Here is a 21870-nt window from a genome sequence, read left to right on the forward strand (position 1 = left end):
GACGTCAGAAAACACGTCAGCAGTATACTGCACTTCCTCCTTTGATCACACCGTCGGCCAGCTATTCAGAGCTTTAGCACGGTGCTTCATGACATGACTCAATCTGCCAAGATCTAGCTACAGTGTCGTATGAAAAACGAGTACACTTCTCATTTTTTGGTAAACATTTTATTATACAGTATATTATCATGGGACAACACTAAAGAAGTGACACTTTTCCCCAATGTAGTCAGTTTCCAGCTGGCATAACAGTTTAAATTTACTGTCCCCTAAAATTAACTCAACACAGCCATCAATGTCGAAACCGCTGGCAACAAAAGTGAGTAAACTCTTAAGTGAAGATGGTCAAATTAGGTGCAACAGGCCATTTTTCCCTTCCTGGTCTTGTGGAACTTGTGGAACAGGACACACACACACACACGCACACAAATACAAATTGCAGACTTCTCATCATTTTCTATGTTCCCTTCCATATCATTTTTCTTTCCTTCCTGTGCGTGTTTTGGCAGCCGGAGCTCAGTCGTCATTATCGGCGTGCGTCGCTGCAGGTTGACGTCAGCACGACCACCCTCCTCCATACAAATGTCCTGCCTGCCATTGATACCTTTTCTCTGGCCCACCCTCCCGCGCGCACACGCTCTAGTTAGCATGTTTTTATCAGTTTGAGCAAGGTCCCTCCTCTCACACCACAGTGCCACAGCCTCGCCAATATGACACGCAGGTGCAACTAGCCGGCCCTCTTATAGCTTGCACAAGTTTATTGAATCCTGTTATGAGATATTTATTTATTTTAAGTAATTGTTTTATCCCCCAATGTCCTACTTTGTGCTTGAAAGTCAGCATGTTTGTGATATTTTTTTTGTATGTCAATGTGCTACATATTTTGTTGATGTTGATAAAACGCACAAACACAAGTGCTTTACTATGTGCTGAGACGTGAGCGCAGCAATTAGAGGTGGTGACATATGTTTGCTTATGACTTCAGAATGTAAGCGTGTCCTTGTACACCCAAATGTGTTCGGCGTGAGAAGTATTGTATTGTTGTTATGCAAGCGTGTCGGCATGTGAGAACAGCTTAGTTGGCTGTCACCACGTCTATACCATCATGTCATGTTGTCATAACATTGCTGAAGAAAATATCTGCTGTTCATTGAATTGAAAGATCCCCCTTCTTCAGCACATACACTAAGCTGTGTGTTGTGACACGGGTGGTAATGGTGGCACAAGCTTTTCCTGTTTCTGGATCATCTAGTAAGCAGGTCATCAGAATTACAGCGGAACATCTTCGGTCCAGCAAAGTCCAATCTACCACACTATTTTCTTATTGGAAATAATGGAAGTTAAAATAATTGCGATCATAAAATCTATAACTCTGATGTTATGGAGGTGAGTCTCTTCACATTAAGACAAAACACAGATGACTTTGGGATGTACATTCATTGTATCACTTAAGTCGGTACCAGTGTTGCCACAATTACCTTGAAAAAGTAATCTGATTACTGATTACTCCTTTAAAAAGTAATTTAGTGATTTTACTGATTACTTCATTTTAAAAGTAACTAAATTGGATTAGAAGTTACTTTATTAGTTACAATTCAGCAGTTGCATAAGGCACATTAACCAGGATACATGTATGTTCCATGCATCCATTTTCTTTTACTGCTAATCCTTACGCGGGTCGCGGGCTGCTGGAGCCTATCCCAGCTATCTTCGGGCGGAAGGCGCGGTACACCCTGAACCGGTCGCCAGCCAATCGCAGGGCTACATGTATGTTATCTGACACAATTTAAAGGTGGACGCAAAAACAGTATTAGCTCTACTTAGACATAAATCGGAGCACTCGCTAAGCTAACGTAGCACCAAATTTAGCATAGAATGCTAATTTAACGCTGAATGTGTTTAATTTGCTCCGTCACCTATTGAAATGAATGGAAATGACAATCTATTACAGCCGACAAAAACACAATTGTTTTAATGCTTTGAATTAAACTCTAGAACAGTATTGTAAAATATGGAAACATGATCAAAACGTGAAGAAATTAAGTGGTTTTACATTGTCTAATTAAGCCCAAAAACGCTCGCACGCACATATTTGCGAGTTTAACTGTTTTGTCCCATTCCAGAAGTGGACAAAAGTGCAAAAGTCGAGCAAGCGACGGCTTGTAACTCGAAAAACATGCACTTTTCTTTAATTTCGGTGCTTCCTGTCTTCATTCATGTGTTCAAATTATAGCCCTTCAAATCATGATGTGTTTTACAACCCCAATTCCAATGAAGTTGAAACTGATAAACCTTTATTGTTTTTAGTAAATAATCATTAACTTAGAATTTTATGGCTGCAACACGTTCCAAAAAAGCTGGGACAGGTGGCAAAAAAGACTGAGAAAGTTGAGGAATGTTAATCAAACACCACCTGTTTTGGAACATCCCACAGGTGAACAGGCTCATTGGGAACATGATTGAGTATAAAAGGAGCTTCCCTGAATTGCTCAGTCATTCACAAGCAAAGATGTGGCGAGGGTCACCTCTTTGTGAACAAGTGTGTGAGAAAATAGTCGAACAGTTTAAGGACAATGTTCATCAACGTACAATTGCAAGGAATTTAGGGATTTCAACATCTATGGTCCATAATATCATCAAAAGATTCAGACAATCTTGAAAAATCACAACCAACATCGAATGCCCGTGACCTTCGATCCCGCAGGCGCCATTGCATCAAAAACCGACATCAATGTGTAAAGGATATCGCCACATGGGCTCAGGAACACTTCAGAAAACCAATGTCAGTAAATACAGTTCGGCACTACATCCGTAAATGCAACTTGAAACTCTACTATGCAAAGCAAAAGCCATTTATCAACAACACCCAGAAACGCCACAGGCTTCTCTGGGCCCGAGCTCACTAAGATGGACTGATGCAATGTGGAAAAGTCTTCTGTGGTCCGACGAGTCCACATTTCAAATTGTTTTTGGAAATTGTGGACGTCGTGTCCTCCGGGCCAAAGAGGAAGAGAACCCTCCGGACTGTTATGGACGCAAAGTTCAAAAGCCAGCATCTGTGATGGTATGGGGCTCTGTTAGTGCCAATGGCATAGATAACTGACACATCTGTGAAGGCGCCATTAATGCTGAAAGATACATGTTTTGGAGAAACATATGCTGCCATCCAAGCAACGTCCTTTTCATGGACGCCTCTGCTTATTTCAGCAAGACAATGCCAAACCACATTCTGCACGTGTTACAACAGCGTGGCTTCGTTGTAAAAGAGTGCGGGTACTAGACTGGCCTGCCTGCAGTCCAGACCTGTCTCCCATTGAAAATGTGTGGCGCATTATGAAGTGTAAAACACGACAACGGAGACTGTTGAACAGCTGAAGCTGTACATCAAGCGAGAATGGGAAAGAATTCCACATACAAAGCTTCAACAGTTGGTGTCCTCAGTTCCCAAACGTTTATTGAATGTTGTTAAAAGAAAAGGTGATGTAACACAGTGGTAAACATGACCCCGTCCCAGCCTTTTTGGAACGTGTGGCAGCCATAAAATTCTAAGTTAATGATTATTTGCTCAAAAAAGGTTTATCAGTTTGCACATTAAATATCTCATCTTTGCAGTGTATTGAATTAAATATAGGTTGAACGTGATTTGCAAATCATTGTATTCTGTTTTGATTTATGTTTAACGCAACGTCCCAACTTCATTGGAATTGGGGTTGTACTTCAGATCTACTGGTCTGTTCCAGATGATCGATGATGCTTAGTAGACAAGCAGAAAGGCCAACTCTACTCAGTCCTCTGGCCATCTCCCACCATCTCATTGCTATGGTTCTTTTCTCACCTTTGTTGGCCTCTGTCTCTGGTTGCCATGGCAGGGCTTATTTGCCATATTAAATGTTTGGCCGCATTGTCCGGATTCTGATGACAAACACCCAACATGCCACTTTGATCAATGAAGCGGCACGTGATTAGAGGATATGGGTTTGAGCCACTCGTCTATGGAACAATCTGTACTGCTCATGTCACATGCAGCGTTTGAAGCTCGTTAACACAGTTACAGAAAAAAAACAACTTTGTGTTGGGATCTATTTGTGCAAATTACTGTTATATTTGTGTTGAGCTATTTATGATACAATTTCACTGAATTGGTCCAAAAGGTATTTACTACAAATAATCTCTTTAGATTATTCTCTTCAGAAGGATAGTTGTGTTCAATTGAACAGGCCAAGATTTGTGAGTAAATTGAGATGAAGTCAGCATTATTTCAGTGCTGTGTAAATGTTCTGTATATACTTTTGTGACAGTTTTATGGTGTCAGAATTTTCTCAGATAAAATATGTGCCTTGGTCAACAAAAGGTTGGGAAACACTGCAGTAAGCAGATAAGCAAACGTGTGTTTCTTGCCCTCTTGTGGCTGGAGGAGTGAAACTGGATGATGCCTGTTTGACGGGCTTGTTAGCGCACCGGACTACTTATAGCTCCTTAGAGCGGACGTCCTGTAAATACAGCAAGGTCTACGTTAAACTACATGGGTCGTTCCAGAATTCGAAGACAGTTTGTACACCAACGTTTTTGAAAAACGGACTATTTTTTTATGTTTTGAAGACAAACAGATAGTAGACCATCATGTAATTAGATTCGTCCAGCTCAATCATCAACGGTACACTTAATGACATTTTATTTGTCATATCATATATTTTTGCTTTTGCTTGGTGGAACCATGTTACAGATACTGCAACTTAATAAATCCTTTGAAATTACTGTACAACAATTCATTGCCTGTGAAAGTTCTCACTGATCCAGGACATTTTATTCTCAAGGCACTGAATCGATCGCAACTGAACTGTTCTGATTGTCTTAGAAGATGTTTCGCGTCTCCTCCAAGAGGAAACAAGGCTTAGTTAGGACGCACTAGCCAGTGTTTGTGTGGAAAACTCAACTATTTATGCGCCAATTTAGAGGCATGCCCCCCACACCACTTATGGACTCATTGCTTTGTAATGCAAAAAAGGGGGAAAGCTGTTAAGCTGCCTGGCCGAGAGGCCATTGTGCGTCCACCAGAGTCATTGGGTGGAAATTCCCTCATTGATATTCCGTTCACTTGTAAAGTGGTCGTGGAATTACAGTACCTAACGGTCAAGGAGGCGGTGCTGTTTGTTGGAGGCAGAATTAATGAGTTTCTTTAGAATGGACGAAAGGACAACACTGTAAGGGGGAGAAAGGTGATGTCGTAAGCCCCCTCCTCTGTTTAGCGACTGTTTTTCCACCTTTGTGTATATGGCCTCTCTCACCCCTCTTTCAAACCATCTGTCCAGAATATACACATTTTTTGTCCTCCAAAGAGTGCTGTTTCTCTTGGAGGTGCAGGAAGACAGCAGACTCATGATGTGAAGAGTTTGCCCGTCTGTGTTGTGCCATGCATCTGCTCAGCGGTTGCTTGGTTTCCCCAATGTATGTATCTGTGCATTCCTCACTGCGCTTAACCACATTCACCAGATTGCTTTTCTGGCGATGGGGTGTCTTTGGAGTGTACCAGCCTTTGTCTCAGGGTGTTACCAGATTTGAAGTGTACAGGAATATTGTGTTGGTTGAAAATTCTTCTGAGTTTCTCACAGGCCTGATACATGCGGAATGACAATATTGTTGTGTCTGTTCATTGATTAGCAAATTAATTGATAATTGGTTAATCGTTTCATCAAGAGACATTGTTTAATTTAAAATTGTCCAAATCCTCTTGTCAGACAGTTTCTAATTCATTTTAAAAAACCTGATGAATCAATTAATCGAAAAAATAACCCAAATAAAAATTGTTATATTTTATTTGAAAACAATTTGTTACTCACATTACAGTAACAGGTTAAAAAAATCAATGCTAATGTCAAATAGCGTTTTTGCTAGCTGTGTGAGCTGCCATGCTAACTGGTCAAGAACAAACTTGCCTATAATAAAATATTTTACATAACAAATTAAAATGTAAAAAAGAAAATCTTTAATATTAAGTCTTTTTCTGATAATGTGAGTAATAGGTTTGCATTGGCTCGAGTGATGTACTCCATTACAGTACGGCTGAACATATTGACAAAATACGCCATTTTCAGGTATGCTCAATAGGTATTGGGTTCTTCATGTAATATCTAAGAATGACTTTTACTACAGCTATAGTTAGAATTTGTCCAAATATTTTACACAGCAAGTACAGTTCAGTGTTTTCTTCATGGATTATTTGAAATTTGATTGGTGTGGGGGTGGGGAATATGACCCACATGCTTTTTGAATCTCTGAAACCTTCATTTTGCCATCCAAAGCAAGCAAAACCTGATAAACTCATATGTTTTGACGACAAAGTTTGAGCATTACATTACATGGAGATTCCTACGTCAAATTAGACATAATCTAGACATCAGATTGGGTCATTTGAGGCCCAATGGTGTTGTGTTACGCAACTCTGACTTTATTCTGTTCTGGAACGCAAGCGCAGTTTGGTTACTAACAGATAGCATGGAAATGCGGCCGATTGACGTAGTTGCTGCCAGATAAGATCTCATAGCTCTATTGTAGATGCAACGCTGTGGTTTTAGTGGTTTACTTTTCTTCCACAGACTGCTTTCAGTAAGGCAGCAGGCATTAGCATGCCTGTCATGGGAAGTGTATCGTGCTGTGCAACAAATCTTGATGTCAATTCTTACTGCACGGTGTATTTAGACAACAAGTACAATGGACTAACAGAAGCCTGTCTAACGCTGACCTGCCTGTGCCCTCACTGTGAAAATCTGCAATATTATCTTTATTTTAGCCTGTAAAGTTTATGCTCCCTGCTATGAGCACCCACTTATTTTCTAAGAATTTTTGTGACTCTCCCTTTCAGATGATCCTGTGGGACTGGGATCTTAAACACTGGTACAAACCACAGTATCAGGTCAGTAATCCCTCACATTGCACATAGAGTTAGCCAACAAGCTTATTGAGCCTAATAAAAGCTGGCTTCAAGTAACCAATTGCTGGAACTACTCTTGCTCACACACACTGTTTGAAAGCTGACACATAATGACCTTGACATATTTGACTTGCCACATTTTATCGCACTCAGACATTCCCTCTCCTCTAGGAACTATTTGTTTACTCTGTCAAAGAATTGTGCTCCCACGGCTCAAAGTCCCATTTTGTTCCCGTTTCATCTATTATTATAGGACAATTTTGGGGGTACACTAACACATTGATTTCATACTGCAAGTCCTATATATTTTCTGGTACTTAATATGACTCTACTTAATGTCATTTACAGACTCCAACTATTCTTAAAATTATGCAGACACTATTGTTTAAAAAGTAAATACAAATACATTTGCTATAGCAAATGAGCCTGATTGTAAAAAAAAAAAAAAAGTACATTGCATTGCATGTAATTTTGAACGTAGTGATATTTGACCAGGTTGAGAAACAGGTTACAACTTTTACAAGTGAAAATGATTGCTTATTTGGACTCTAATTCAAATTATTTGATGATAAAAGTACAAATATAATGTTAGGACAACATAGTGAAATAGTGGTTAGCATATCTGCTGCAAGGTCAGGAGTTCCTGATTCTTTGGAACATCATCGTGTTGTTTGCATATTCTCCCCGTGCTTTTATGGGTTTTCCCCAAATATGCATGTTAGGTTAACTGGAGTCTTAATTTGCCCAATGACAAACACATTTGGTAATGTGACTGAAAACAACGACCACAACAAAATGGGTGTTTTCAGTGTGTTTTACAGGGCTAAAAAAGATTTTGTATTTTTATTTTAAAAACAGAATTGAACTACAGTCGAATTTAATCATTCAGTAATTCTGAATATTGTTAACTGAGCAATGGAGAATGAGAGAATGAGAAATAAAAAGCTTACATTTCAAAGGCGCTGTACTCATATATGTTCAGCACTGTTGTCATTTCCCAGGAACATAATTAACACAATCACATGAAGATGTTCATACTGTTCATGGATTTGATATGACAAAGCATTGAACATTTTTGAGCATTGTTTCTCCTACTTATTCTACAGTATAACTTTACAAGGCCACCACCAGTCCATAGCTTAATGCAGGTCTTGCAATTACTTTGTCATCAAATTAAGACTAAAGACTTTATTCTTATCATTATGTGACTTTATTCTCTTAGTAATGTTTTTTTCTTTTCAGTGTGGCTTTATATATTCTTTCATAGGTAGTTACTCTAACCACGATTACCACGAGCGTGCATTGTTTTCAAAATGAGGACTTTGCACACAATGATCAGTCTGAAGCTGTAAAAGGGGTTGCGTGAACATTCAACAATGGGACGAAAGTGTTTTTCGCGTTGTGAAATGTCATGTCTTCTTGCAAACATGTACGCATTGACGTAGATCGCCGATCGCTGCCTTGACTCTGTTCCTCCTTAATGCGCGTCAGGGCGCGACGAGCGGCAATGGCGTGGACCTGTCAGTCATCAACGAGGCCAGGAACCTTGTGTCAGAGGTGTTGATGGACTCGTCCTTGTCGCCCCACGCCATCTCGACCCTGCACAGCGTCTCCAGCCTCATGGGGACCTTCTCAGGGTCGTGTCGCCCCCGGGTCAACCCTTTCACCCCTTTCCCCGGCTTCTACCCCTGTGACGGGGTGGATGACTCTGTAGAGAGGAGTGAACGCAAAACCATTAAGGTGGGTATACACATCAGCGGTGCGATACGAAAATACATGACCAAAACTGCATTGTGACTGAGTAGAGCGCAGACACAAACCATGGTAGAACAATTCTAAAAATGTCAATTTGACACAATCATGTCACGGGCATTACTGTTCCACTTCCGACCTGGAAGTGATTGTAATTAGGTCACTTCCCCCCTTGGCCGAAATGCAAGCCGACTAAAAAATGTCGCACCGTCTCTTTATCGTGATCTTTTTTGTCCTTGTTCAGATAAAAGTTAAGAATGTACCTTAATAAAAGTTAAAAAAAAAGAAAGAAAACTGTTCTTAAAGATTAAATACAAATGTAATTTACTACAAAGTTAAAAACAACCGGACTGTATTCGAACAGTGCTTCTTTTGTATACCACCAGAGGGAGCTCTCTCCCACACTGAGAATCATTGATATTACCAACTGACGAACAAATATGCGTAATAATGCCCAGTAATTATATTCCACTGGGGGAAAATTGTAACACAGGATTTGGAATACAGATCACAGTTTTATTTGGATTATACTTAATTTTCACAAGTACTAGCAGATCTCAACATGGCCCAAAATGGTCTTTCTTCAATTTTGATGTAAGACATGATTATTGGAACCTGACTTGAACAACGTTTATGATTTATACATTCAGTATCAAACAGTTGGTTGGGAGACGTGGTCATCTACGACCATGTAATTCTTCTTGGTAAAAAATGTCATTTCTTGGCCTCACTCCAGTCTGTTCGTTATGCTCAATTTATCTCTCTTTGTGGCTATATTTTCAATTTAGAATCAGATTGTTTTGCGGAATGACTTGTCACTTTATGAAGTGCGTTTCTGTTGGGTTGGGGGTATGCAGGGCTTATTTTTTCTTACATTTTTCTGCTATATTCAGCAAAGATATAATTGCTGCTACATTCTGTTGGTAAGTTGTACTATAGAATGCAAAATGACAAAAAGTCTGCAAGTAGCTTTTGTCACAATAAAGGCACTGTATTCAACAAAGTTTTATCAGTGCATAAATGTAAGATGTATCGATACTAATAAACACAAATGACCCTTTCAGGGTTTGAGCAGCAGAAACAGCCTCCCTACTCCTCAGCCCAGGCGGAGTTCGACCTCCTCCTCTGTGCTGCTCCCTCACGACTCACTTTCGTCACGGTGGGAACGTAACACCGGCAAGAGATCCCACCCAGATCTTAACTTGATTAGGTACTACTCTTGTCACACAACCACATTTCGGTTTGTCTGTTCGATAAATATTGAATAGAATGTATGGCTGGCCAGGAGCCAGACATAAAAAATGATCATGATGATAGTTCCTCAAGTTACTCAACTCTTGTGTAAACATGCCTCCAAAAGATTTGTCATCATTTGGAATCGGTCTGACTAGGCATCCGTCAGCAGGGAAACACTTTCTCTCTGCATTCTTCACTGATATACTGTACACTATGGATGTGGCTGCAGTTTCAAGTTGTCTGTAAAGACCTTTAAATAAGATATGAACAGCTTTATTAGTCAGAAATGGTGAAAGTTGTAAGACAAAGGGAAGTGGCTTTGATCCTCAGGGGATCGGACGTTGTCCATCATTGCCTTGTAAACAATAGGTGCCCGTGTACCTTTGTGGGTGCAATTAAATGACTGATGATTGATGATTTGACCTTAATTCAGATATGTAATTTCTTTTTTTTTAATTTACAAAAAAAAAAAAAAAAGAAACAGCGGTCAATTCATTGGCCGGTCCCCCAATGATCATTTTAACCGTGTCTATTTTTGTATCAACTTACCTGTTGAAATTTCGGCCTGCGTAGTTGAACTCATGTAACATCTTTTTTCAACTGACACTTCACACATTCAGAATAGAGTGGGACAAATGAAAAAGAAAGAGAGAAAATGTTTGATATTTGTCATCATGTCAAATATTGTTTGAGCAAAAACCTATAGTTAGTTGAAATAAAGTAACTTATAACCAGGAAGAATGACTGAACTATTCAAGAAGCAAACAATATTGTGTAGTGACTATCTTGCTCCACAAGATGGAAGTACATCACCATCTCATTAGCTTTGTGCTTTATTTAGGCCGAGGTAAAAGCAACTGAATCGTGACATTTTACAATGTGTTTGTTTGTCGCATGTAGCTCAGGTCTGTCCAATGGGCCAAATGCAAATCTGCTCACCATTCCCAAGCAGAGGTCTTCTTCTGTCACCCTCACCTACCACGCAGGGTCCAGGAGAACAGGTGGGGCCCATTTTCAGACATTTCTGACACAGTTCTGACAAACAGCTCGTGTTTAAAAATAGGATTGTCTTCTCATATGTTCGTCTGGTCTTTAAAAGTACTCATGCACTGCACTTCCGCCCCATTAGCCCTTTGTGCACCTGACCTCAATCTGAACAGAAGAAAAGACCAACAAGGTTGGACTCTAGATTGCAGTACTATACATATAAAACTGTCTTCAGCATCTCATAAATCTATAAAAGAATGGAACAAATTCCCTGCTGAATTGAAGACCATTACACATTGTAGAACCTTCTCCAAAGAAACAAAAAAATGATCTTCAGAACCCAAGACTCTCAGCATTGACTTATTTTAACTACATATTTTTCAAAGCACTAAATGTGAATGAGTAATTCAATCCATGTGGGTACATTTGAAGAGAAATGCTCTTTGGTGACTGTACAGGTGTGAATAAATAATATAGTTTATGTGTGTACCTGTATACGTGTAGACACTGAACAAGGGATAGCCACTGAGCCCTGTGCAAATAGGCAAACTCTTTGAATCATTGACGCCCCTCCTTAAAAGAGTTTGTCGTTGCATATAGATGCCACAATATGGTGGCAAAGCACTTCATACAGATAAAGCCTGAAAAACCATGCACCTAGCATGTACACAGTCATGAACCCATGGTACATAAATGGCTGTATTCATCAATAGTAGTAGCTAACATACTTGCCAAAATAGCATGCTAGCAAAAAACTAATTGGCAAAGAACTATCCACACTCGCACTTGACACAAATGACGTTAAGTCATTAAACTACGGGATACAAGCAAATTGTGAAAGCAAAGTAGATGACACTGGCTACATTGGGAGAAAAGCAGAAACATACTTTCACTCTTATTTTTGATGGTACACCAGGAGCATTCAAGGACCGCCAACAAAACGGGGCATCTTAAATGTAGATGAAAAAACACTCAGTAAATCAAACCCAACAACAGCATGAATCATTACACCAGATGGCGCCAAAGTAATGCTTTCATTGCTTAGACCTGAGTACAAACAGCACAAATATGCGGGTTCACTGCATAAGGTTTGCTGCTCCTAATTACTGTGAACCCAATTTTGACACTCTTCTTAATATTATTTCTTACTAGCCACAGAGTCTGCATACGGAAATTTGCTTCAAAGCTATTATCTGGCACAGATCATCTTTACTCTTGGGTTTGTTTTCTGTACACAGTTCCTGACAAATAAATAAATACACTAAACAGGTTTAGTAAAAAAAGTCAAAAGTAAAAAAAGTAAAAAGTAAAAAAAGCCTTTATCCTTTCCCTCATCAGGGACCTCACCAAGTCTGAGTCCCGTCACCTCTCCCAGCCACAGTCCTTCGTCTGTAGCCACAGGTTCTTCATCGTCCCTGGTCACTCGGTCGCCTGTGGAGTTTCCAGACACAGCGGACTTCCTGACAAAGCCAAGTGTCAACCTGAACCTGCACAAGCCTTTGGGCTACACGCTCAGCTCGTGTGACTTCCAGCAGGCATTCCGCAGCTCCACTTTACCTCTTTGCACCAGGTTAAAAAAAAAAACAAATAGCAGGAACTTCTTGCTCATAATTGTTTCATTGTAGTCATGCACGATACTTGACTTGTCCACGCCAGCTGCGGGCGTCAGATGCCAAAGGGGGTTTCCAGCAGCGATTTGGGGGATCTTCATCAGCCACTCCTCAGCGAGGCCCAACGCAGGCGCTCGGGTAAATATAATTAATAGACATTATTTAATGGCCTGAAAGTGAGACCTTTCATTAGTAAGTTTTAAGAGAGTACTGTAGGTTCTCTGCAGAGTGTGTGTGTGTGTGTGTGTGTGTACATATACTACTCATATAACGTTAGGAATATTTGGCTTTCGTTTGGAATCCTAACCCTAACTCTAAAATAAAATGATTAGACCACCATTGTTTCTTCATTTTTTGGTCGATTTTTAATGTCTGGTACAACTAAAGGTACATTTGTTTGGACACATATGATGATGACAACAATAACAGATCGTAAGCGTTGAATTTAAGAGTTGCTATCTTTCCATTTTCTTGACAAAAACTAAAATGAGTGCAAATGCAATAGATTTTCGCATGTCTAATAGGACAAAGTATGGAATCAGCTGCATTTTTGTTGTCTTGATTGTATTCTTCAGGGAATACGCTGTACCTTTGGCCGAGGCAGGCATTCAAATGAAAAATGAAATGGTAGAAACAAGGGTGGGCTCATAATATTTTCCATGACTGTAAAATACACGACAGGAGATTAGGACCGAGTCCTGACACGAATAGTGAATATCTGCGGGTAAGTAACACCCCCCTGAAAAAGTCGTTTTGTACAGTAATTGCCGATACATGCCTCAAGATGATGGCAAAGCTCTACGTATACAGCGACACGAAGCTCCTCAATTCACTTAAAGATGAGTTTTTCATGGAATAAAGGAGGATAGGCTCCTCAAAAACCTCCACGAATTTGTGAATGCTGAATGGCGAATATGCAGGGGTTCACTGTCTAACCTTTTCAGGTGAGCTTAATTTGACCTTCTTGAAACCTTTTAATACAACAATGTCCAACTTTTCAGTGTTTCAGTACTTTTTGCACAGGTGTTTCACCCATGAATAGACCAATACATTTTTGGGTTTAAGAATGAGTTGTTAAAGAGTCTTTTTCATCATGCTGTTCACATTTTGACACAATGAGACGAAGAAGACGCCGATCAATTGATCAACAATACTTCGCCATTGCAAGGTTTCAGACTCATACACTAAATGTGTTTTTTTCCTTTTCTAACTATATAGCTCAAAATTTCTGAAAGAAAATGGGAATTCAGTTTCAATTTGAATATTTGTTTTTTCTTTCTACGGGAGCAGCGGGTGAAGGGCCAGAGTTCCAAGGCGAGCCTTTCATCAGGGAGGAGAGCGTGGAAGTGGACTTGCCTGGAGAGTCTGCTAGCACAGGGAAGCAGGGCCACACTGAGGAGGAGCAGAGCCCCAGCACAGAGAAGCAAACTCAGGAATCGGGGGTCAGTTTTCACAGCGACCATAATGACTCTCCACAATGAGGCATCATAATGCTTGCTTGTTCCCCTCCAGAGTGATCAGGAGTCCCGACTCGACCCGATGCTGGAAGACCACGGGGCCCTCATGGAGAGGATGAATACCTGGAACTTCCAGATTTTTGACCTGGTGGACAAAACAGGAGGAAAGACAGGAAGAATACTCAGCTACGTTAGTACTCTGATGCAAACATTTTCTCGGGCGTTTTCTTGTTGTGCGTCGAGGCTGTGGTCGCTATCTTTGTCCCCTCCTTGTAAATATTCTGTACAAAAGGTCAATTCAGTGTAGTTTGTTTGTTTCCATCTGCACGTCTGTTAAGTGTAAGTTTAGTCAAAACTAGTCATTTGTCAATACTATGCGAATTTGGAGCCTAATAAGAGGGTACATTTAATGCAAGTAAGCAATAAATGGTTCTTGTAGCCTTTAGTTCTGCTCCAAACATCTGTCGCGTAGCACTTTTACAAATTGTGCTGCCGTAGGTTTGAAGTTGTAGCCAACACACTTTTTTAAAACACTCAACAGATTTTGTTACTGTACTGGGGTTACCTTGTGTTCTCATATGTGTTTCAGTAAAACTGCTCTGTATTTCCCCAGGTGACTTACACCCTTTTCCAGGATACGTGTCTGTTTGAAATTTTCAAGATCCCTGTGAGGGAGTTCATGACATACTTCTACGCTCTGGAAAATGGCTACAGGGACATTCCCTGTGAGTGTTCACACTGCGCTAGGCATCTAGAAATGTTCACGTTTCATGTGTGTGAACTATTTGTTCATGTGTCATCACAATGTGCTCATGTCTTTTGCTGGATGAGCCTCAGTAGCCCACGTGTTGCAAAGTTGCAGTCAACTCACAGCTTATTGCTTTGGATGTAATGCCTGCAGATCATAACCGGATCCATGCTACTGACGTGCTCCATGCTGTCTGGTACCTGACCACTCGACCAATCCCTGGGTTCCAGCAGATCCACAGTGAGCATGTGACCGGAAGTGACACAGGTGAACACATGCTGCATATACTGTAGACAGGGTTGTCAAACTCATTGTTGTCACGGGCCACATCGTAGTTATGACTTTCCTCGGAGGGCCGTTACGACTGTGAACCCATATAAGTGAAAGATTACATCATATAATTACATACACCATACACAACACTTTGATAAATAACCAGTTTCGAAATCAGAAGCCTATAAAAACATGTTTATCAACTATTACATTTCTTTTCAAAGGGGTATTTGTAACAAAAAAAATGCTTGCAAATATCTCAATGTTATTACACCAGAACACAATGAACAATTTTGATTTGCTTTCGCGGGCCAGATGAAACGAGGTGGCGGGCTGGATCTGGCCCCCGGGCCACCTGTTTGACACCAGTGCTGTAGCACTATACAGTGGAACCTTAAAGGCACAATCTGGCTGATCTCTGCTTTGTTTGCTCAGAGGAAACAACCTTTCTAAATTGCACAGATGATGTTTCAAGTCACTTATTTTTTTTTTTTTTAACTCAAGGCACACATTAGATTTTTGAAATGGACAGATTGGCCAGGTTATTCGTAGACAAAGTAAAACAAAAATGGGAAGAAAATGTAAATAAACTATGATAAATAGTTTAATAATAAAATCACAAATATTTATATTTAAATTAATTGAATAACCACATTTATAGTAAAATTGTTGATTTTAAATAAATCAATGAAGCAATGATATGACTCATTCTTTTTCCATTCTTACGTGTTCAGCTGTAAAATATAAAAGAAAAGGCTAAATTAATGACCCTATGTGTGCTCAGTGGGCTGGATTCATTAACGAAGTGGAGGTTATGTGGGCCCCTAGGCCATGCTTTTCCTGACCCTGTTCGAAACGATCATACAAAGTGTGAAAATAAGTTAACCACTGCATAACAAAGTCATTCAAAAAATATCACTCACCCTTTCGTGATGGTTCAAACTGTCTGTTTTTGCGACATGAGTGGCATGTTTTTTTTTTTTTTTTGTTTCCTGAAAAATGTGTTACATTTTCAAATGAACCTAAGAATTTTCCCATTTTGAAGGTTCTGCTGTATATTTGTCATTATTCATTCCCATTTGTAACAAATGTTGCGCAAGTGTGCATATTGTGAGTAACATCGACATTGGGGCCTTGATGTCGAAATCCCAGCGGTGTTTGACGTGTATCAATTAACGCTGTGTGTTTCAGACTCAGACAGTGGGATCTCTCCTGGCAGGATATCGTACGCCTCGTCCAAGACCTCCTCTATATCAGATGACAACTATGGCTGCCTGGCTTGGAACATCCCAGCTCTGGAGCTCATGGCCTTATATGTAGCAGCTGCAATGCACGACTATGACCACCCTGGCCGCACTAATGCCTTTTTAGTTGCCACTAACGCGCCTCAGGTAAACCATTTCTGCTTGTTAGTTCAACTTTACGCGTTCGGAAAAAATGAAGGTCACGCGTGTGAATTGGAATGCCACATGACAAGCCAGTGTAACATTGTAGACTGGAGAAAATGCTGGAAATAAGTAAATGCACAAAAAAGCAGAAGAGCCGATGGTAAACTTGTTCTGAGCTGAAAAAAAAAATGCAATTAAGTTGAAGGCTATACAGCAAACCCCCACAAATATTTGCGCGTAGACCAAAGCAATAGAAGTATTGCTTTGGAGCTATCCGGAGGCATCTTGGTGTCAAGTAAGTATGTTAAAGTGAGTTGTGGAGCTTCATTTAGATATCACAAGTGCTATGCCGCCATCTTGCGGTATGTTTTGGTCATCGCAATCCTTTTGGAGGACGGCGTAAAGTAGGGCATAGCGAGGTTGGTTGTCACCATTTTTACTCCAGTGTCAATTTCTCATCATCAAAACATCCTTCAGTATTCATTCCTACATTAAGTCGAAGGTCTTATTTTTCAACTTATTGCAAAAAAAAGATGCAAATAACTATCAAATATTTTATATTGTGACACATTGTGACAAACAATCCCATCATGGGGAAGGTTGTCCCACGCTATAAGGGGGTTCTTTGTCGCAATGTTCGTTTAATGGGAAAAATCTTGAGAATAAGACAAGAAGGCAGTGCTAAATGTGAGAGTTGAATCACATTAAGTTGACTATGTCTCTTAACACTTAAAAGAGCAACGGACAGGAACGGGAAAATCATCTTTTGTCCCGCCTACTATATATTAAAACAAAATTAAAGAACAAAACGAAAGCCCAGCGGACACTCCTGCTCCTCACTGAAAACTAGCTGTTTTGCGATGGGAGGATTTCTCCAGCAATATCTTTCTCATTCATTTTTAGCAGTGGCTTGCCAGTCTTCTGTAATTTTGATCTAAGTCCTTGGCAGTGCACCGCATGGACTAATTTCACCTCCCCGACTGCCGTCATCTTGACATACGGTGGAGTTAGTTTCTGCCCATGTTTCTTTATTCAAAAAAAATACACAAAGAATAGTAATCTCACCATGCATGATTGTACCAACATAGGAGAATTTGACAACCAACTCTTTCTGTAATTTCTTGCTAAGGTCAAGACTAACAAACGTCCAACAGCTAATTAGCTAGCTAATAGCAATCTAACCTTGAGGTTTCCCTTCACGTTTTTTTTTAGGGGGAACAGTTGTTTCGTTATGTGCATATTTTGTAAAAGCCAAGAATAAAAAGAACCGAGAACTAAAACTTACAATTGGACATCAAAATCACAAAAGGTCTTCTCAGCTGTCTTACTCTAGAGAGGACTTTGTAGGTGAGCTCGTTTCCCATTTCTGTACCGCAATGTGAGAGACAGCGCCCTCTGTTGGCAAGATATGAGTGCGACAACCCCCCGAATCGCACATTTTTATTTGTGGGTGGCAGGGCTTTGTTCCTATCCCCTGCAAATCATGGGCGACCGCTGTACTGTTGCACTCCGGACCGATTAGTGGCGGTAATATGCATTACGAACATACTCATCCATATCCGTGGAATCAGAGTTTCTATATTTAAAACACCAAATTCCCGCTTCCACACCAAAAGGTAATGGGTTCTTCCTGGAACAATGCCCCCACCCCTCCACAACATTTTGTGAAAATCGATTTAGTTATTGATGTTGGTTAAGTGGCCTGAATTCAAGACCCATATTTTATTATTCCACTGGTACGTTACGTAAAACATTAACCAAAGTGAACAAAAAAAATCTCGATTCTCTACCTTTTAACCAGATCGGCACCAAAATGGGATCATGTCTCATTTGGCCATGTCCTTCTTTTCCATCAAGTTTTCATGGAAATGTGTCCTGTTATTGCATAGTCCTGTTATTTCACAAACATAGAAAAACAAACAGCGGTGCAAGCATATTCAGTTTTCTGCAATTGTACTGCACCAAAAGTGTTGGAATCATTTTTGAAAGATAAATAACTTGCATTGTTTTGGTGATTTTGTACATTGGTTGAAATCGCACAAATAAATGGAAAGGCAGCCTTCAGAAAGGAATTCCATGACATCAAACAATATTAGTACAAAACAGAATAATAGCTTTCTTTCACCCACTGATGCACTCACCAACCAAAATATTTTTGGAGCTCAATGGTACGCTGCGCAGGGAACCGCACGGCATTGACTGCTTGCATAATCTGCCTCTCCTGTTTGGAATCAATGCAATTACACACTCCAAATAGTGATTCTCTTCATCACAGTGGTGTCCTTAGATGTCCGGCATCCTCAAGAAACCTCACATCGATGCTCACGGTTAAGGTCGAAACGGAGCGTCGTTATTAACCTGACATAACTTCGTGACTCAAAGTCAAGCTGTTTTTCAGAATCAGAATCAGAATCATCTTTAGTTGCCAAGTATGTCCAAAAAAAACACACGAGGAATTTGTCTCCGGTAGTTGGATTAATAAAGATGCTATTAGCTTCTCCTTGCATGCGGTAACCTCATTTTGCCCGAGCGATGGGATTACATTCAAACCATAGTAAAGGAGAAAGCTTGATTGGACCACATCCATTTGAACAAAGTGGAAAAAGGAACCTTATTCATTTGTCTTGGCATAAGTGTATACTCTACTGTCAGCAAGATCCCACAAAAAAGCCATTTGGATGAATTATTCAAATGTGATGGAAGGGTGAAACATGGGCCAACGAAGCACCCACTACTTTTTGGTCTGGAAAGTTTAACATCTAAAAAAAAAAAAAAAAAAAAAAAAAACGGTGTCCCTTTAATTATTGGATGTGCTGCTCTGAAAGGATATTTCATTAAGAGACGGACTCCACGTGTTAAGCGTCTGTCTCACACTGTGATGCGAACGTTAAGGTCAGCTATGTGCCCCTGTTCAAATATCAAATATCGGTCCCAGGGAAGTGGGTTAAGAGCAAAGACTGCGGACCCTGAACTAACTAACGATTGATCACTAATGGTTTTGACAAACATGTGTGGCAGACGATCTTTGGTGCTAGAAAGTGACCCAGTCGAAGTTTCTTGCTTCCGAAATGCGCCCGTTGCATTTCAACATTTATTGATGAAAGGGTTATCTATCTTATCTCGGTTCGTGAATGGCATCTATATTTAAATCTATAGATTACGCTACATGTATGACTTTTGTAGGTGCGTCATATAGGTCAGGAGACACAAACCACAACAATACAGTGGATCTCAGAAGTCTACACACCCCTCTTCAAAACGCCAAGTATTTGTGATATCAAAAAATAAAACAAAATGAGGCCAAGATAACTAATTATAATAGATTTCATTGAAGCCTCTGTTGTCATATTTCCTACTCTCACCTATGGCTCTTCCCATTGTGCACAACGCAGGCGGTGCTGTACAACGACCGCTCTGTGCTTGAGAACCACCACGCGGCGTCTGCCTGGAACCTTTACCTATCCCGGCCCGAGTTTAACTTCCTGGTCAACCTAGATCATGTGGAGTTCAAGCGCTTTCGCTTCCTGGTCATTGAAGCCATTCTAGCCACAGACCTCAAGAAGCACTTTGACTTCCTGGCCGAGTTCAATTCCAAGGTCAGATATTATTATCTGAATTTTATAATCTGTCTTTTGATTGTTAAACTTATTTGAACCATTAGGTGGCTAGGTAGGATAGACCATGCAGAGAAATGCGGTTGTTAACATGCTTTTAATAAGTGTCCTGTCTCTTGACTAGGTCAATGATGTGAGCAGTCCGGGAATTGACTGGACCAATGAGAATGACAGACTGCTGGTGTGCCAAGTGTGTATCAAGCTGGCAGACATCAACGGACCAGCCAAAGTCCGCGACCTGCATCTGAAATGGACCGAAGGCATTGTCAATGAGTTTTATGAGCAGGTATATAGACTGCATGTCCTCCCGTTAGCCTGCATCCGTATGAGACCCGGTCGTATTCCTCATGGAAAGAGCACTTATTGATGGTATATATATTACAGACTGTATGTATGTATGCTATCATCGCTATTGGAATGTTGTCATTAAGCCTCACACCTCAACACATGGACTACAGCTATTTGAACATGTCGAGCATTTGAAGTGCAAGCTTCTCGGGATAGTTAAAATATGAAAACCCATCATAAGCTCATCTACTTTTTTCTTTTTACCCGCAGGGAGATGAGGAAGCGGGCCTGGGCTTACCCATCAGCCCCTTCATGGACCGTTCCGCCCCTCAGCTGGCGAAGCTGCAGGAGTCCTTCATCACACATATAGTCGGCCCGCTTTGTAACTCGTACGATGCCGCGGGTTTACTGCCCGGCCAGTGGGTCAGTGGAGACGGATCGGATGAAGACGACGAGGGCCGAGCGGACTCGGACACTGAGGACGACGACGAGGAGGAGGAAGAGGAGGATGGGGATGAGCTTGAAGATGATCTGCGGCCGAGTGAGTCGACCGTAAAACCATTCACCCATTTTCAGGAGCTTGAGCCTATCCCGACGGACACACTGGACTGCCAGACAAGCAACTAGGGGTGGGGAAAAAATATAGCATAACTCGACATAAAGTCGACTTCAAAAGTAGGTCGACGCAAAAATGTCAGCCTTCGAGCTCCGACGGGACCCAATTAATAAAGTTCTGCCCCGGAACCATTATTGCGCCGCCGAAACCAATGTTTCACACGGACATTTATTGCAGACAAATGCAGTGTTGGCTCACTGATAAAGTGCCCAAAACTCCAAAGGAGCGTCTGTAGGTGAATTCTAAGACACTGTTAGATGTGTAACGTACATGTGAGCTGAATGGCAGGTAGCGTATTTTGACCTAAAATGGTGATCGCGATTGCTAACTGTTTCGCAGTAAGCATGTTGCTATCTCAAATTCTGTACACCAAATTTATATCATCCACTCAGTACCAAGAGATGCTGCGGGTCTGGGTGGGATGGCCCTCTTCGTCGGTGGTTGTCCGGCCTTATGGGCCCGACCTGCAGGGGCCACACACACGGCGCACACACACACCACTCACTGTATATATTTTTCTCACTAATCATATGTGGGCACATATACATATCAAAGGGTTCCTGGGGGCCTGGTATGGGATCGGGAGGGTGTGGGTGTCGGACCGGGTTTCAACGCGTCTGTGCTGTTTCCCGGTCCATGCGCCCTGCCCCTCTGCCCTGCCTGCGCCCCTGGACTCTAAATGCGTCACACACACTCCCCACGTTTTAATGCACCACATATACCCATCTCTGGGGGGGCGGTGGGTCATGGGTGGGGGAGACTTGGCTGTTAGGTAGCGCGGGGCGTGTGGGGCGGTGGGTGGGTTCGCTGGGGGTGGAACCCTGGGCTCGATCCCGCTCCTCGATTGATCGGGTGGGGTCCTCAGCCTCACTTATACTCTCGTCCTGTAGACTTTTATAATTTACATAGTTAATCCCACCACACTTCAGTTGTACAGGGTTAGGGTTCACGACCCTTGTCCTGCACGTTTCTT

General features: G+C 41.1%; 1 protein-coding gene across 3 annotated transcripts in view; it reads left to right on the top strand.

The window, feature by feature from the left end:
- Window positions 1–21870, top strand: part of pde3b (phosphodiesterase 3B) — a 50475-nt gene that overhangs the window by 22661 nt on the left and 5944 nt on the right. For 2 of the 3 annotated variants that reach the window (XR_009785064.1, XM_061751030.1), the window contains exons 2-15: window positions 6860–6910; window positions 8420–8668; window positions 9745–9890; window positions 10817–10917; window positions 12242–12473; window positions 12560–12651; window positions 13804–13955; window positions 14026–14160; window positions 14584–14695; window positions 14872–14985; window positions 16183–16382; window positions 19772–19975; window positions 20118–20279; window positions 20552–20822. Coding sequence is in view for 2 of the 3 variants with exons in the window: in XM_061751030.1 (XP_061607014.1) it covers window positions 6860–6910; window positions 8420–8668; window positions 9745–9890; window positions 10817–10917; window positions 12242–12473; window positions 12560–12651; window positions 13804–13955; window positions 14026–14160; window positions 14584–14695; window positions 14872–14985; window positions 16183–16382; window positions 19772–19975; window positions 20118–20279; window positions 20552–20822 (2221 nt within the window). In the remaining variant the exon portion in view is untranslated. The remainder of the gene's footprint in view (window positions 1–6859; window positions 6911–8419; window positions 8669–9744; window positions 9891–10816; window positions 10918–12241; window positions 12474–12559; window positions 12652–13803; window positions 13956–14025; window positions 14161–14583; window positions 14696–14871; window positions 14986–16182; window positions 16383–19771; window positions 19976–20117; window positions 20280–20551; window positions 20823–21870) is intronic. The other variant, XM_061751042.1, reaches the window with a different exon arrangement.

The sequence above is a fragment of the Phyllopteryx taeniolatus genome, chromosome 2 (assembly GCF_024500385.1).
Source record: "Phyllopteryx taeniolatus isolate TA_2022b chromosome 2, UOR_Ptae_1.2, whole genome shotgun sequence".
Lineage (NCBI taxonomy): Eukaryota > Metazoa > Chordata > Actinopteri > Syngnathiformes > Syngnathidae > Phyllopteryx > Phyllopteryx taeniolatus.